The 15,296-nt window shown below is 35.4% G+C and overlaps 1 protein-coding gene across 1 annotated transcript; it reads left to right on the top strand.

The window, feature by feature from the left end:
- Positions 1–13,979: 13,979 nt before the first annotated feature.
- Positions 13,980–14,645, top strand: LOC141720130 (secreted RxLR effector protein 161-like). Its single transcript, XM_074522484.1, has one exon. The coding sequence runs from the start codon at positions 13,980–13,982 to the stop codon at positions 14,643–14,645; it is 666 nt and encodes a 221-aa protein (XP_074378585.1).
- Positions 14,646–15,296: the final 651 nt, after the last annotated feature.

The following is a 15,296-nucleotide window of genomic DNA, read 5'->3' as shown; positions in this document are numbered from 1 at the left end:
TCTCTTTATATAGCTCTCTCTCTCTCTCTCTCTATATATATATATATATATCTCTTTCTCCCTCCCTCTTTCGTCCTTCTCTTCCCCGCCTATCTCCTCCGCGATTCCGGCCGTCGTCCTCTTGTTTTCCGGTATCTTGGCCCGGTTCAGTTTCGTTCTGATATAAATATACATACATGTTGTTGTGGTTATGTGTGTGTATATAGTTGTGGGTGTGTGTTAGTGTCAGTGTATTTTGTGCGGTTGTGTTGCGGTGGCGCGTTGGTGCGCGTGTGATTGTTGCTGTGTGGCTTGGTTTGGGTTTGTTCCTGTACTGTTTTTTCAGTTTCAAAAATTAAAATCATTATATTGATTTTATATTTTTTCTGCAGGAATTATGTTGAATGATTTCGTGAAATTAAATATAATTTCATGCGGGGCTAATTTATAAAATTAACGGTAGAATTTTTGAGTTGGAACCTGAATAATTGGGTGCCCCGAAAATTTTGCCGCCGTCGGCGATGAGCTTCGGCGAGCCGGCGGTGGACGGTGATGACCCTGTTCTAAGTCCTAAATATTTTAATAAATAAAGTGAGTTGTATAAATTGTTTTCGGGACTAAAAATTTAGTTATGTGGCGATTTAAATTGTTGTGTTGGGATTTGACGTTGAATGATGTTTCGACGGGTAAGCCTATAAACAGAAGAGTCGCTGTCCAAATTTTTCTAAAAATTTCCTTAAATTATAAATCGAGTACATATATCTCATTTAATACAAATTAACCCATGATTGTTATGTGCACTATTATTGCGTATATATTATTGTTATTAATATGCATGCGAGTCGGGAATTATATCGTTGAATAATTATTAGTGAGGAAAAGTCAAGCACAATCGGTCGTTTAACCTAGGTTGTTTTGATTTCGTAGGTTTGAGTCAAAGGACCCAGTAGTTGAAGTCAATTAGAGTTAAGCCAGAGTTAGTGCAAAGCTTCGCAAGGCAAGTACCCCTGAACTAATCTTTTACAGTTCAGTATATATGAATAGTTGTTGATTTAAATTACGTACTGGAACAGAACGTTTTAAGTTACGTATTCCCCGTATTTAAATATGTTTTACTGAACGAGGTTTTGGGGAAAAAGTAACTTCTGAAAATGTCTATCTCTAGATTGTGATTAAAAAAATTAAAAAGGGATTTTTAGAATGTGTGCTGTAATTGTTTAAAAAGGAGATAGGTGTAAATGGTTTTGGAAACTGGATAAAAATAAATCAGATATTGGATGGTCAGTTGGCGTAAGAGGTCCGTTATTAGGTAACGGCCCAGCATGGTTGCGTAAGAGGCTAAGTCGGATGCGCGCACTGGTAGGCCGCTTAGTCCAGCATGATAGAGACCTAGCTAGTCTCTGAGTTCCGGAACGAAATTTGTGGTGGGATAGACTGATCAGCTGTCCCTAGAATTCATCCTCTTTTATATATCTGATAAAGGCTTATGGTTCCCGAAACGGAACAAATGGTTTATAGTCCCCGTAACGGGACAGGTGATTTATGGGTCCAGCAATGGACAGTGGTTTTGGAAAGGAAATAGCATGTTAAAATTGAACTCTGGTATTTTTATACAACACGCTACAGATGATGTTATTTTACAAAGCATGCTAGTTTTGATATCCAGTTTATACCTGTTTTACGGATTTTTCGTATATCAGTTTAATATCTGTTCCTATACTATTTTATACATCCTGTAACAGATTATTCATATAGAGGTACTGTTGGGCAATGGATTGCTCACCCTTGCAGCTTGTTTTGTATTTATTTATTGCAGATGTCTAGAAGACCAGGTCAGCGTAGAGTGTCAGCCTCCGGTCCCGGCTCCTCTGAGGTAGTTTGTATCAGGCCCTGAGGTCTGATGAGTTGCTGTAATAAGTGAGAGTGTCTGGTTTTGAATAAGTTAGTGTGTGTGTTATAACCTAAATAATACTTGAACCTGTTTCGGCTCCTGGTTGGGGTCGTGTATTATAATAAAGTTTATTTAGTAGTTTTTGTTATAATTTATCATATTTTTGGTGACGTCAGCCCCTGACCCCGGGGTTGAGGCCGTCACAGTTGGTATCAGAGCCACAGGTTCAAGTCCCTAATTTAGGTTAAGAGATGAGTTAGTAAGGTGTAGGAAGTATGTCATATAGTGTGAGTCAGCAACTCATGTCGAGGAGCAACCTTAAGTGTCAGTCGAGGGTTCCGACGGCGTTACCCTGGAATCTATTAATATTTTAATAGACTTGCCTTAACCTTGTTATGTCTTTCCTGTATATTGTTATGATTGACAGTGGCCTATAGTGATCTCCAGTTCTCCTTCTCGGGGAAACCCGTCAGACTCAGATGATTCAGATTCTGAGCGGACCTTGGATGTTGTAGCCGAGGAGACTCCCATGCCTCCTCCATCTGTTCCTCCAGTTGTATCAGGAGGTGTGTCAGGACCTAGTATTCATCCTCGCTGGGTACGAAGGTCAGTGTCGGCCGTTAGGGATTTCCCTCCAGGATGTGGTCCTAGTTCCTCCACCTCGAGACCACCTGTTCCTCCCTCTGTTCCTTCAGGTGCATCCTCCCCGATCCCTTATCATGTTCACCGAGCGGTGAACCAGTCTTTGATCAGAGAGCAGAGCCCAGGGTTAGCAGCTCAGCTTGACCAGATTCCGGTCGGGCCTTTCCAGGGTATTCCTGCCCCTTCCCCAGATGTGCAGGAGAGAGTTCGATCTTTGACTCAGGCTGCAGTAGAGAGAGCTCGGACCATTGACCGTTTCATTAGCTCCGAGTTTAGGGCTGTTCAGTACCAGGATCTTGTGAACTGGTTGGTATTTGAGTTAGGATCCATTGGTGGCAGTGACAGTGGCTAGATTAGACTTGTTGTAGTGAGATACAGAGCTCGGAGTTAGTTACAGGAGTTCTGTAGATGCTTTTCTTATGTATTTTTCTCTGTATTGTAGCTTGTATTAGGGGGGCTGCTATGACAGCCAATTTTGTTGTGTACTTAGTATATTATGAGTGTTGTACTGTAGTTGTTAGATGGATTTGTATTGTTGTTGTATTATTATTTTCTGATGTTACGGTTGTAGGTTTTATTTTATTGCACTTTTGTTATTGCTGTTACTGTTATTGTTGTATTTGTTGCTGGATTGTTGAATTTAGTTATGCATCATGGGTGGACCCCAAATAAACAAGGAAGGGAAACATAAAACTGTTGCTACCCGGGGGCACAATTTTCATATAAAACCTTTTTTGTTGTGTTTCAGGAGAATGCCTCCCAAGAAAAATTTCCCGCCCAATTCCTCCAGCAGGAACTCTGAAGGGGGCCCAGTCATCGATGGATTACTAGATTTGATGCGCCAACAGTCTAATCAGATGGCTCAGCAGCAAGAACAATTCCAGCAGCAGCAACAACAATTCCTACAACAGCAGCAATAACAACAGTAATTTATACAACAACATCAACAAATCCAACAACAGTTACAGCTTCAACAACAACCCCAACCAAAAGAGTTGAACCGGACTGTTAGTTTCAAGTTCTTCCAGTCAGTTAAACCTCCAGAGTTTAAGGGCGAGGTAGACCCAATTGCTGCTAGAATTTGGCTTAAAGAAATGAAGAAAGCCTTCACCCTTATTCAGGTGAGTGATGATTCTAAGTCAGATTATGCTAGTTATTTTCTGAAAGGTGAAGCAAGTTTTTGGTGGGAATCTGCGCGTGCCTTAGAAGGAGAAGGCCCTGTTTCTTGGGCTAGATTTACGGAGCTGTTTCTAGAAAAGTATTTTCCAGATTGTTTGCAGAGTCTGTTGGAAATAGAGTTTTTGGAATTAAAGCAGGGAGAAAGGAGTGTGGCTGAGTATGAGGCCAAGTTTACGGAGTTGGCTCGACTAGCCCCTGGATATGTGAACACTGAGATTCAGAAAGCTAAGAGATTTCAGCAAGGACTAAAGCCGGAAGTTCGTAGTGGAGTGGTGGCCCTACAACTTAAGACGTATACCTTTGTAGTTCAAGCCGCCCTGGTAATTAAAAGTGATCAGAAGTTGGCCTCCAAGGAAAGGGGTGATCGAAAGAGAAAGTTTGAAGGTGGTACAGGTAATGCAGAGCAGGAGGAGTCTAGTCAGAAGTTCCCAAGGAAGTTTGGCCGGAATAGGAATAGGAGATTTAGAAGGCAAGGCTTGGCTCAGACAAATTCTGGTGGCACCTCAGTTGCCTCCGCCCCAGTCCAGTCAACCAGGCTAGTTGTGGACTGTAAGTTATGTGGTAGAAAGCATAATGGTCTGTGCCAGAAGGATGTCCTGTGTTTTAAATGCGATAAAAAGGGTCATTATGCGTCAGAATGTAACCTAGGAAACATCGGAATCACCTGCTTCAAGTGTGGTAAGGTTGGGCACATCTCCAGAAACTGCAAGACGACTACTCAAGATAATGTAGGAGGGAATGAATCTCAAGGACCAGCAACTAGCACAACAAAAGCTAGAACCTTTAAAATGACCAAGAAATCTAACGCTCAAGATTCAGATGTGGTTGCAGGTACGCTTTCTCTAAATTCAGTGCATGTTAAGGTTTTATTTGATTCAGGAGCATCTAAGTTCTTCATATCTAAAGAATGTGTAGTTTGTACTATGATTATTATCAAATAAAACCTTCTGTAAAAAAGTTAGCATTATTCCTTCTAGTGTTAGCTCTGATGCAAAGTCTGATATTGCAAATTCTGATAAGAAAACTGTTTACATAAACTCTGATGTTAAATCCGCTGCAAATGTTAACAAACTTAAGAAGGCCAAAGGATCCAAGCAAGTTTGGGTCCTTAAAACTAATCATTAGTGGTCTTTGTGATTGCATCCTAGTTCTGGACAGTGGATGTTCAAGACATATGACTGGAAATAAAGCCCTGCTATCAGACTTTGTGGAGAAAGCTGGCCCAGGTATTTTTTATGAAGATGGCAACATGGGAAAAACTCTGGGATATGGAAATATCAATCTTGGGAATGTCATTATTGAAAAAGTAGCTCTGGTCTCAGGACTTAAACACAATCTGCTAAGTGTGAGTCAAATATGTGAAAGAGGTTATCATGTGGATTTTTTTGAAGAACACTGTGAAGTTGTAAGGAAATCTACAGGAAAAGTTGTTTTGAAAGGATACAGGCATGGTAACATTTATGAAGCCAAGCTTTCAACAAGTACTGATGGTTCTGCAATCTGTCTGTTAAGTAGAGCATCAATTGAAGAAAGCTGGAATTGGCACAAGAAACTCTCTCATTTAAATTTCAACAATATAAATGAACTAGTCAAGAAAGATCTTGTGAGAGGACTGCCAAAATCAGTATTTGCTCCTGATGGCCTTTGTGATTCATGTCAGAAGGCAAAACAAAGAAAATCTTCATTCAAGAGCAAGACCGAATCATCAATTCTTGAGCCTTATCACCTACTACATGTTGATCTATTTGGTCCAGTGAATGTCATGTCTATTGCAAAGAAGAAATATGCTACGGTCATAGTGGATGAGTTCACCAGATACACAAGGGTGTATTTCTTACACATAAAAAGTGAAACTTCATCTATCTTGATTGATCATGTCAAGCAACTGGATAAATTGGTCAAAGACTCCGTGAAAATCATAAGGAGTGATAATGACACTGAGTTCAAGAATTTGATTATGGAAGAGTTCTGCAAAAACCATGGAATAAAGCAGGAATTCTCTGCTCCTGGAACTCCACAGCAAAATGGAGTTGTTGAAAGAAAGAATAGAACTCTTATTGAAGTTGCATGAACTATGCTTGATGAAGCAAAGTTGCCAACTTACTTTTGGGCTGAAACTGTGCAGACTGCTTGTTTTACTCAGAATGCTACACTCATTAACAAGTATGGAAAGACACCATATGAGATGGTGAAGAAAAAGAAGCCAAATATGAAGTATTTTCATATATTTGGATGCAAGTGTTTTGTTCTTAAGACTCATCCCGAACAGCTATCCAAATTTGATCTAAAAGCTGATGAAGGAATTTTTGTTGGATATCCACTTTCCACAAATGCCATAAACTACCACAATGAAAACAAGGATTTTTTGGCTTATATCTAACAGACTGACTCTTAACTCCTGATTTTAAAGGTAAGGAGTTTATGTTCTTATTCTTCCTGCAAAAAGAAGCCAGATGGTTAGAATTTCCACAGTTATGACATGTTTTTCTAGGAGCATTAGGAACAGGCTTATAATTGTTACTTTTGTTCACACCTTCCTTTCCATTCCTATTTTTCCTAGGTGGCTTTACCTTGTTTGCATTTTTAACCTCTTTCAGCTTATGCTTAAGATGCTTCTTTGTCATTAAGCCTATGTTAACTTCAGTTGGCTTATCCTGTTTAGGTTTGTCAGAAGTTAATTTCTCCTTAACTTCTGATTTCTCAATATCAGACTTTGCAGTTACAAACTTAACAGGATTTACCTTTGGTTTTTGTTTAACAACTATAGGCTCAGTTTCTACAATTCCCTTACTGTTCTTATCATCTCCATAACCTAAGCCCTCTTTCCAGTTTCCACTACTAAGAATATCCTAAGTTGCTTTGCCAGAGTTAGTACAAGTCCTGATAATATCTCTTTCCTTTTCTAACTCAGTTTTTAGAGATTCATTCATTTGTAGCACTTCATCCCTAACATAAAAGGTATCATCTCTATCTTTCTGAGTTTGATGGAACATGACTAACTCTTTTTCTAAATAATCATTTCTCTTTTTATAAGCAAGATTTTCAGAAGTTAATCTTTCACATGTTAAAGTTTGATCTTTATAACTAATGAACATGGTTTTAAGATATCTTCTCAACTCAGTAATATCATCAGTATGAAAGGCATAAGTAGTTTGAGGTACCTTTAAGTCAGCAGTATCAGAACTGCTATCAGTATTTGCCATCAAGGCATAGTTTTCCTCATCCTCAGAATCTGAAGCATCTGAGCAGCTTTTCTTCTTTGTTATAAGAGCCTTGCCTTTGTCACTCTTCCCTTTTCTGCAATCAGGATATATGTGGCCTTTCTCACCACAGTTGTAGTATTTAACATTTGAGTAATCTCCTCTGTCAGTTTTTCCTCCTTTGCCTTCAGATTTTCTGAAACCTTTCTTATCAGAACTTGCACTTTTCCTGGAAAACTTCTTTCCTCTCCTGAATTTCCTGTATGTAATCTTTGTGATTCCTTTCACCATAAGAGCACACAGCTTCATCATCTCCTCATCAAGGTCCATCTCAGGTATATTTTCAGTTTCTGAGTCATCATCACTATCAGAACTTGATGACTCAGTATCCGACTTTGTGATGAGAGCCTTTCCCTTGCCTTTCCTTGAGGCAGCTTCTTTGGGACTTTCTTCCTCAGCCACAAAGGCAACTGTCCTTGACTTTCTTCCATTCCTCTTGCTTCTTTGTTCCATCTCAAGTTCATGAGTCTTGAGCATCCCATAAATTTCATCAAGAGTTGTTTCATCAAGATTATAGTTGTCTCTTATTATTGTGGCCTTCTAATCCCATCTTTCAGGAAGAGCTAATAGGAATTTAAGATTTGAATCTTCAATATCATACTCTTTGTTAACTAGTGACAAATCATTCAAGAGTTTGACAAATCTGTCATATAAATCAGTTAATGACTCATCAGGCTTTGAGTCAAAGTGCTTATACTCTTGAGTGAGTATAGTCTTCATGTTCTTCTTGATTGAATCAGTTCCCAGACACCTTGTTTCCAAAGCATCTCATATCTCTTTTGCAGTCTTGCATTGAATTACCCTATTTGACATGACATTATCAATGGCACTATGCAGTAAGTGTCTTACCTTTGCATCCTTTGCAATCGATGAGATATCTTCAGCAGTGTAATCACTTTTCTCCTTTGGTACAGACTTTGCTGGCTGACCTGTAACTTCCACAGAGAGTTTGGATGGCATATGTGGTCCTTCATAAATCATGTCGAGATATTCTGGATCCGTAGCTTCCAGAAACATAGCCATCTTCACTTTCCATATGGAATACTCAGAAGGTATCAATATGGGAACTCTTATAGTCTCATATTGACTATGGGTTATAATTTTTGGAGGTTCTTCAGTTTTGGTAGGCTTGGTTGGAGTTTCTTCTTCAGACATGATTGTTTTTGGATCTTAAACTGTATGTGTGTTAACATATCTGCTCTGATACCACTTGTTAGGTCACACACACTATAGAAGGGGGTTGAATACAGTGTTTACTACAATCAAATCGAATTAAAGAATTCAAGTAACAGAACACGGATTTTATTAAACACAATAAACTCTGTTACAATATGGAACTGTCCTCTCTCAGTGATGAAGAAATTATCACGAGAGCTGCTAGGGTTACAAAGAATAATAACTTCGATAATGATAACACTTTTTGTGTAAACCCTATGCCTGTGTTTATATACTACACAGTTACAAGATAATGTTCTAATTGATATGGAATATAATTCTGCTTCCTAAAATATATCAACTAGTTATCTTTTTTTCCAAGTATTCTAATCTTCATAGAATTCTTTCTTCATGCATATTTCTTCCTGTCTTAGTCTCGATCTTCTTTCCTTTCAATCAGTCGCCTGCCTTATCTGAAAGTCATCTTAAGTCCTGATATTATCTCCTGATAAATATCTTATGATATCTTAAGTTCTGTCTTCAGTATAAGTGCTGATTTCCAGTTAAGTACTGATTTGTCTTGTTAAGTAAGATCTGAAAACTAAACATAAATCATATTAGCCATGACATCACAAATATATGTAACAGTGTGTGCATATATTTATGTTAGAAAAATATTTGAATAAAATTAATTGGCATTATTTGCTTGATTTGTAACTTATGAGATTTGTGATTTTGTAACTCCTAAACTAATGAGCTAGAATTAATTTGGTCATTATTGTGGAGGCTACAAAGTTATTATTTTTTGTAAGTTACATATCATTTCCCCCTATAAATAGAACTCTTGCATCATTGTTTTGCACACCAAAAAAGCTATAGAATTTTCATTATTTTCTTGCATTCCTCTTGAAGCCCTAAGTTCAGTTTCTTTGAGATAGAAAGTAGTGTTTGTTCAGTTCGTAGAAGGCGAGTCTTCAAGTGCTTAATACTACATTTGTTCGTTGTATCCTGGGACACGGAAGCCACAATACCTTCAAGCACCATACGGAAGGGGCTTTATTAAGGAGAGCGTGGTTTTCATGTGACTCGAACAATTTTTGGTATTTGTATTAACGATTTGCTGATTTAAGGTACTCATTTTACTTATACTCCCTACAAGCTTAAAACAGATTAATCTAATTTATTTGATTTTTTTTTTTGGAGTACAGTAATCTATATATTGCTCGTCTTATATGCCTGCTCTGTTTGGTTCTTTTCGGATGTTCTTACTATTCTCATTCTTATTGTATGATAATTATATGTTAGTTTTGGCATATGATATTGTTAGATCATTCTGGTTATATATATGTTTATTCGCTTGTTTATACCTGGTTTTTTAGCAATAACACATGTGTTTAATATTTCGGCGAGTTGTATGTTTTGGCTTTAGTTGATAGTTTGGTTAATCAGCCATCCATGGGGCAGAGTTTTTGTGTTGTATAAGTTGTCTCTGGTTTTTACAAGATAAGTTGTTATTATGTCTAAAAAGGGAATGTTTGTGGGAAAAGGTTATGTAACTGAAGGGCTATTTATGCTCAATATAATGACTGTGAAGAGTATTAATAAAAATAATTTTTCTGCTTACTTGCTTGAGTCTTCCAATTTATCGCATGGTAGACTAGGACATGTTAATTATGAAATAATACGTAGATTAATTAACTTGAACCATATACCAACATTCCAAATTAGTTCGAAACACAAATGTGAAATTGGTGTGGAGGCAAAATTAACAAGATCATCATTTCAAACAATTGAAAGGCATACAAAACCCTTGGATTTGATTCACAGTGATGTGTATGATTTAAAATCAAATCAAACAAGGGACGGTTATAAGTACTTCATTACTTTTGTGGATGATAGTCCAAGGTTTTGTTATGTTTACTTGCTTAAAAGCAAAGATGAAGCTATAGAGAAGTTTGAGCTCTATAGAACTGAAGTTGAAAATATAACTTAAAGGAAAAATAAAAGTAATAAGAAGTGACCGAGGTGGTGAATATGGATCCTTTTTTGGTGAATTCTGTGCGAAATATGGAATTATTCACGAAGTCACTGCACCGTATTCGCCTCAATCCAATGGGATTGTTGAGCGGAAAAATAGGACCTTGAAAGAAATGTGCAATACAATGTTGCTAAGTTCAGGGTTACCTGAGAATATGTGGGGAGATGCTGTCATGTCAGCAAATTATCTTTTAAATAGGATACCCCGAAAAAATCAAGAGCTAACTCCCTATGAATTATGGAAAGAAAAGAAGCCTTCCTATAAATTCTTACGAGTATGGGGGTGCCTTGCAAAGGTTCTTGTACCAGAACCAAAGAGGGTGAAAATCGGTCCTAAAACAGTAGATTGTATTTTTATTGGATATGTGCCTAATAGTACGGCATATAGGTTTCTTGTGCATGAGTCAAAAATCCCGGACATACACAAGAATACTATAATGGAATTGATAAATATTTCGTTTTTTGAACATGTATTTCCACGTAAGTCCAAAGCAAGTTCAAGTTCATCGAAATGAACAAGTGAGACTAATTTTGAAAATGAATATAGTGACGAGGAGGAACAAGAAAATATGAATGAACTTGAAACAGAGGATGAACCTCGTCGAAGCAAAAGAGCTCGAGTTGAAAAATCCTTCGGGCCGGATTTTTTGACATACTTGATCGAGAACGAACCACGGTCTTATTCTGAAGCTGTGCATTATCCGGATGGTCCATTTTGGAAAGAGGCCATTAAGAGTGAAGTTGATTCTATAATGCAAAATCATATATGGGAATTGGTGGATCTTCCTCCGGGATGTAAACCACTAGGATCCAAATGGATTTTCACTAGAAAAATGAAAGCCGATGGGTCCACTGATAAGTACAAAGCCCGACTTTTTATTCAAGGTTTTCGCCAAAAGAAAGGCATTGATTACTTTGACATGTATTTTCCAGTGACGAGAATGGCATCCATAAGGATGATAATTGCTATTGCAGCATTGCGAAACCTTGAAGTGCATCAAATGGATGTAAAAACGGCCTTTCTGAATAGAGATTTACATGAAGAAATCTACGTTAAGCAACCTGAGGGTTTTGTAGTTCCAGGATTGGAACATAAAGTTTGAAAGCTGGTTAAGTCAATATATGGCTTAAAACAAGCGCCTCGAGATTGGCATCAAAAATTTGACAGTGTTATATTGTCGAATGGATTTAAAATTAATGAATGTGACAAATGTGTATATGTCAAAGATACAATAGAGGAATATGTGATCCTGTATCTTTACATTGATGATATGCTCATCGTTGGTAGTAATAACAAAATGGTGAAATCTACCAAAGACATATTACATTCAAGATTCCACGGGAAAGATATGGGCTTAGCTGATGTGATTCTAGGGATAAAGATACTAAGAACGTCAAGTGGACTTATGCTAAATCAATCGCATTACGTTGATAAGATTCTTGAGAAATTTAGTAAAGATGATTCTAGTGTGTCAAGAACTCCTTTTGATACGACTTTACATCTATAAAAAAAACTAGCAAAATAACCCGTGTGAGGCACAGATCATTTTTTAGAGTTTTTTTATGCATCATGCAATTATAATGTTGTAGAGCAACTCCAATAATATCCTTATATAGGCTCTTGAGTCAAATTTTGAAGAAATGGAGATAAAATTTCTTTCGAACAAGTTCCATGACCCCATCTATAACATTAGGAGCTTTGAATGCTTCCTCACTTTTAGGAGTGAATATTCACTCAACTATTATTATATTATATTTTTCTTACCCGTTATTTTATATTTAATGAATGAATATAAACAGAGTAGTAAGTATACGTTTAAAACGAAACGATTAAACTTAATATGTAGAATGCCGTTAGTATGTTTACAAATAAAAAGCTACAAATTAACATATATGTTGAATATAGAGTTGACCAAAATCTTGAATTTTATTTAAATAAACTATATGTACTGCTCTATATTATTACTGAGTTCATTATTAACTTACAATTTACTTACTCAATTTAAAAAGATAAAAAATACATAACTGAAGTCAGAATAACTTGCAATCATAATATACAATAATGTAAAATTTACATTATTGTTAATATTAAAGTTGATTTTAATGAAAAATATTAGTTTTTGAAATTCAACGTATGTATTTATGGGAAAATGTTAGTTTTTTATTTACACTAATGTTAATAAAGTAGGATTAAGTTATATGTATGTGTATGTCAACATGTAAATTATTGTATGTTACATCTCTTAGTAAATTATAATGGTTTCAATTATTTATATGCTAAATATCTGATTTATGTACATGTCTAATCATTATTAATATCTAGTGAGATAATTGATTATTTAAATAACATGCATTTATAATTATTCAAAAATTAAAATTATGTAATAAATAAATTACTATAATTTATATATGGTATTCACATTATCACTGACAAACAATCCATACCTATTTTTACGCAACCGGGTATCAATCATGGTTGAAACATAAAAGTGAATTATATATTTTTAATACTTATTATTGATATTCATGATTTTTTTCAAGAATTTGAAAGAAAAATTGTATTTATATCGTTATTTAAACCGTTTTTAAGTTTCTTTCATTACGACTCTAATATTTCTTCTTATAATAATTTGATAACATTTTATACTATTCTACTAAAATTAAAAAATTTTAGTTCGATAAAGTTTTATAAATATCAGTTGAACTGGTTAACTCCTTAAAATTATTGAACAATATATATTTTTTCCTTAAATAATATAAAATACATTGAATCAAATGCTACAATACAGTATAGATATAACTTTTATTTGAATAATTCAAAATATTTGTGCAATATTATCTTGATCAATGAATATTGCTGATCTAAAAGAATTCTTTTTAAAAAGTTAGTTTTTTAAAGTGAAAAATGAAAAATAAATTGATTTAATATATCATCGTAGTTTTAACAAATCTAGTGATATCTCATTTTAAATTTCAAATATTCTTAAAATTGGGACAAATTCCAAAAATAACAATGCGTTACCAGTGAAATTAGTAATTTTAATATAAATAATCAATTGACTTGATCCTATAAAAATCTCAAAAACATTAATTTATATTAACATAAGATATTAAAAAATTTCACATTATTGGTAAGATATTCTCGCCGAGCTTGTAATTTATATTTACTAAACGTAGAATGTGACGATATTTTTCGGCCGTGTCATGTGGTCAAATTTCGAGTATTTTTTGAACAATGGGCCAATTTCTAAAATGCATTGATTCATTATAATTCGAACTTATCTAAATATGTAATACCAATATAGATTATTTATATATAAGCGATTCATTTATGTACATTTTAGTTACTTTTTATAATAAAAAATATCTTAAAAAATATATGAGATATATTTTCAAACTAAAAAATGATTAATAAATAAGATAATAATTCATTTATGTACTACGCCTAATTTTATATATGGAATTCAATTCTTTAAAATTAATTGTACAAATATTCAACTAACTATCCTTTTTTTTGTGAAATTCAAGTATCCTTAAAGTTAAATAAAATATTTATTTAACACACTTACATATTATGTGTATGATAAAAATCACATGTGACAATATGGTGTAGTGGTAAGAGGTTGTATAGTTGGATGAAATAACTTGAGTTCGATTCCCACAAACCACATCTTTTATATAAATATTAAAAACAGGGGTAATTTAGTCTTTTTAATGAGACTTTTTAATCTCATGAAATTATACCCTTGTTCTCCTATTATATATATTAGAAGAGATAAAGGCGGGACTGTTTCTCAAGGAGAATATTCTAAAGTGATGAGAGTCTGATGTACTTAATGAATTGTACACGACCATACATTGCTTTTACTGTCAGCAAGCTAAGCCGATACACGAGTAATCCGGGTATGGATCACTGGAAAGCGATAACTAAAGTGCTTCGGTACTTGAGATATACGCGTGATTATGGACTGCATTACACAAGATATCCAGTTGTACTTGAAGGAATTAGTGACTCAAACTGGATAAATGTTGTAAAAGGATCAAAATCCACAAGCGGATATGTATTTACGCTAGCAGGTGGAGCGATCTCGTGGAAATCTTCGAAACAAACAGTAATGACCAAATCAACAATAGAAGATGAGTTTGTTGCTTTGGATAAAGCAAGCGAACAAGCCGAATGGTTACGCCAGTTTTTAGAAGATATTTCAAGATGGGAGATGCCGGCGCCGCCACTTTGTATACATTGTGATAGCACTGCTGTAATTGGTACAACCGAGCATGTACTATATAACGGAATGTCGAGGCATATTCGTCGTCGACACAACTCCGTTAGACAACTACTCTTAACTGGAGTTATCACTATTGACTACATCAAGTCAAAGGATAACACTGCGGATCCGCTAACCAAAGGGTTAACAAGAGAGTTTGTTGAAAAATCATCGAAAGAAATGGGGATAAAGCCCATAACAAAAGTTGATACAAAGGAAACCCAACCTTGTTGACTGGAGATCCCAAGATTTTGGTTCAATGGGACAACCTACTTGTAAAGACTTAGTGAGATCAGTGTGGGAATTTTACTCCCGGGTCCATTCCTATTATGAAAATAGTGATAAAATATGGAAAAGGCTAAGCTATGCTTTTAATGATCCTTATGTGTCGATATGTCGAACAAATAATACTTTTGTATTGTTTAAGAGATCACCTATGTGAGTGAAGTGGGGTCGCTTCAAGAAGGAATTGTGGGGGCTAATTCTGGAAAAAACTCACAGAACCAGGCTAAAGCTCAGGATCAAAATGGGCTTAACAGTGAGAACTGAATTAATATAGGAAAGACTCCAGTTTGGGATGTATCATCATTTCACAATAAAGAAAGGCAGTTCAAGGTCAACGCGATTGCTGAAATTCTAGAAATGTAAATATATTCTTACAAGGGAAGGTTCAAGGGGTAACGCCTACCTATCCTATGTTGGTTTCTACCGTGACTTTCTATCTCCGTGTCAAAACATGTCATTTTGCAACGTCAATTTTATTCATGTGGGGGATTGTTAGAAAAATATTCGAATAAAATTAATTGGCATTATTTGCTTGATTTGTAACTTTTGAGATTTTTTTTCTAACTCCTAAACTAATGAGATAGAATTAATTTGGTCATT

The sequence above is a fragment of the Apium graveolens genome, chromosome 4, assembly GCF_009905375.1.
Source record: "Apium graveolens cultivar Ventura chromosome 4, ASM990537v1, whole genome shotgun sequence".
Classification (NCBI taxonomy): Eukaryota; Viridiplantae; Streptophyta; class Magnoliopsida; order Apiales; family Apiaceae; genus Apium; species Apium graveolens.
The sequence above is the reverse complement of the archived record's forward strand: the minus strand, read 5'-3'. Positions and strand labels throughout refer to the sequence as shown.

Bases quoted from the DNA above. Each gene is read 5' to 3' on its own strand.
- LOC141720130 (XM_074522484.1), top strand. From the start codon at position 13,980: ATGAATTGTACACGACCATACATTGCTTTTACTGTCAGCAAGCTAAGC.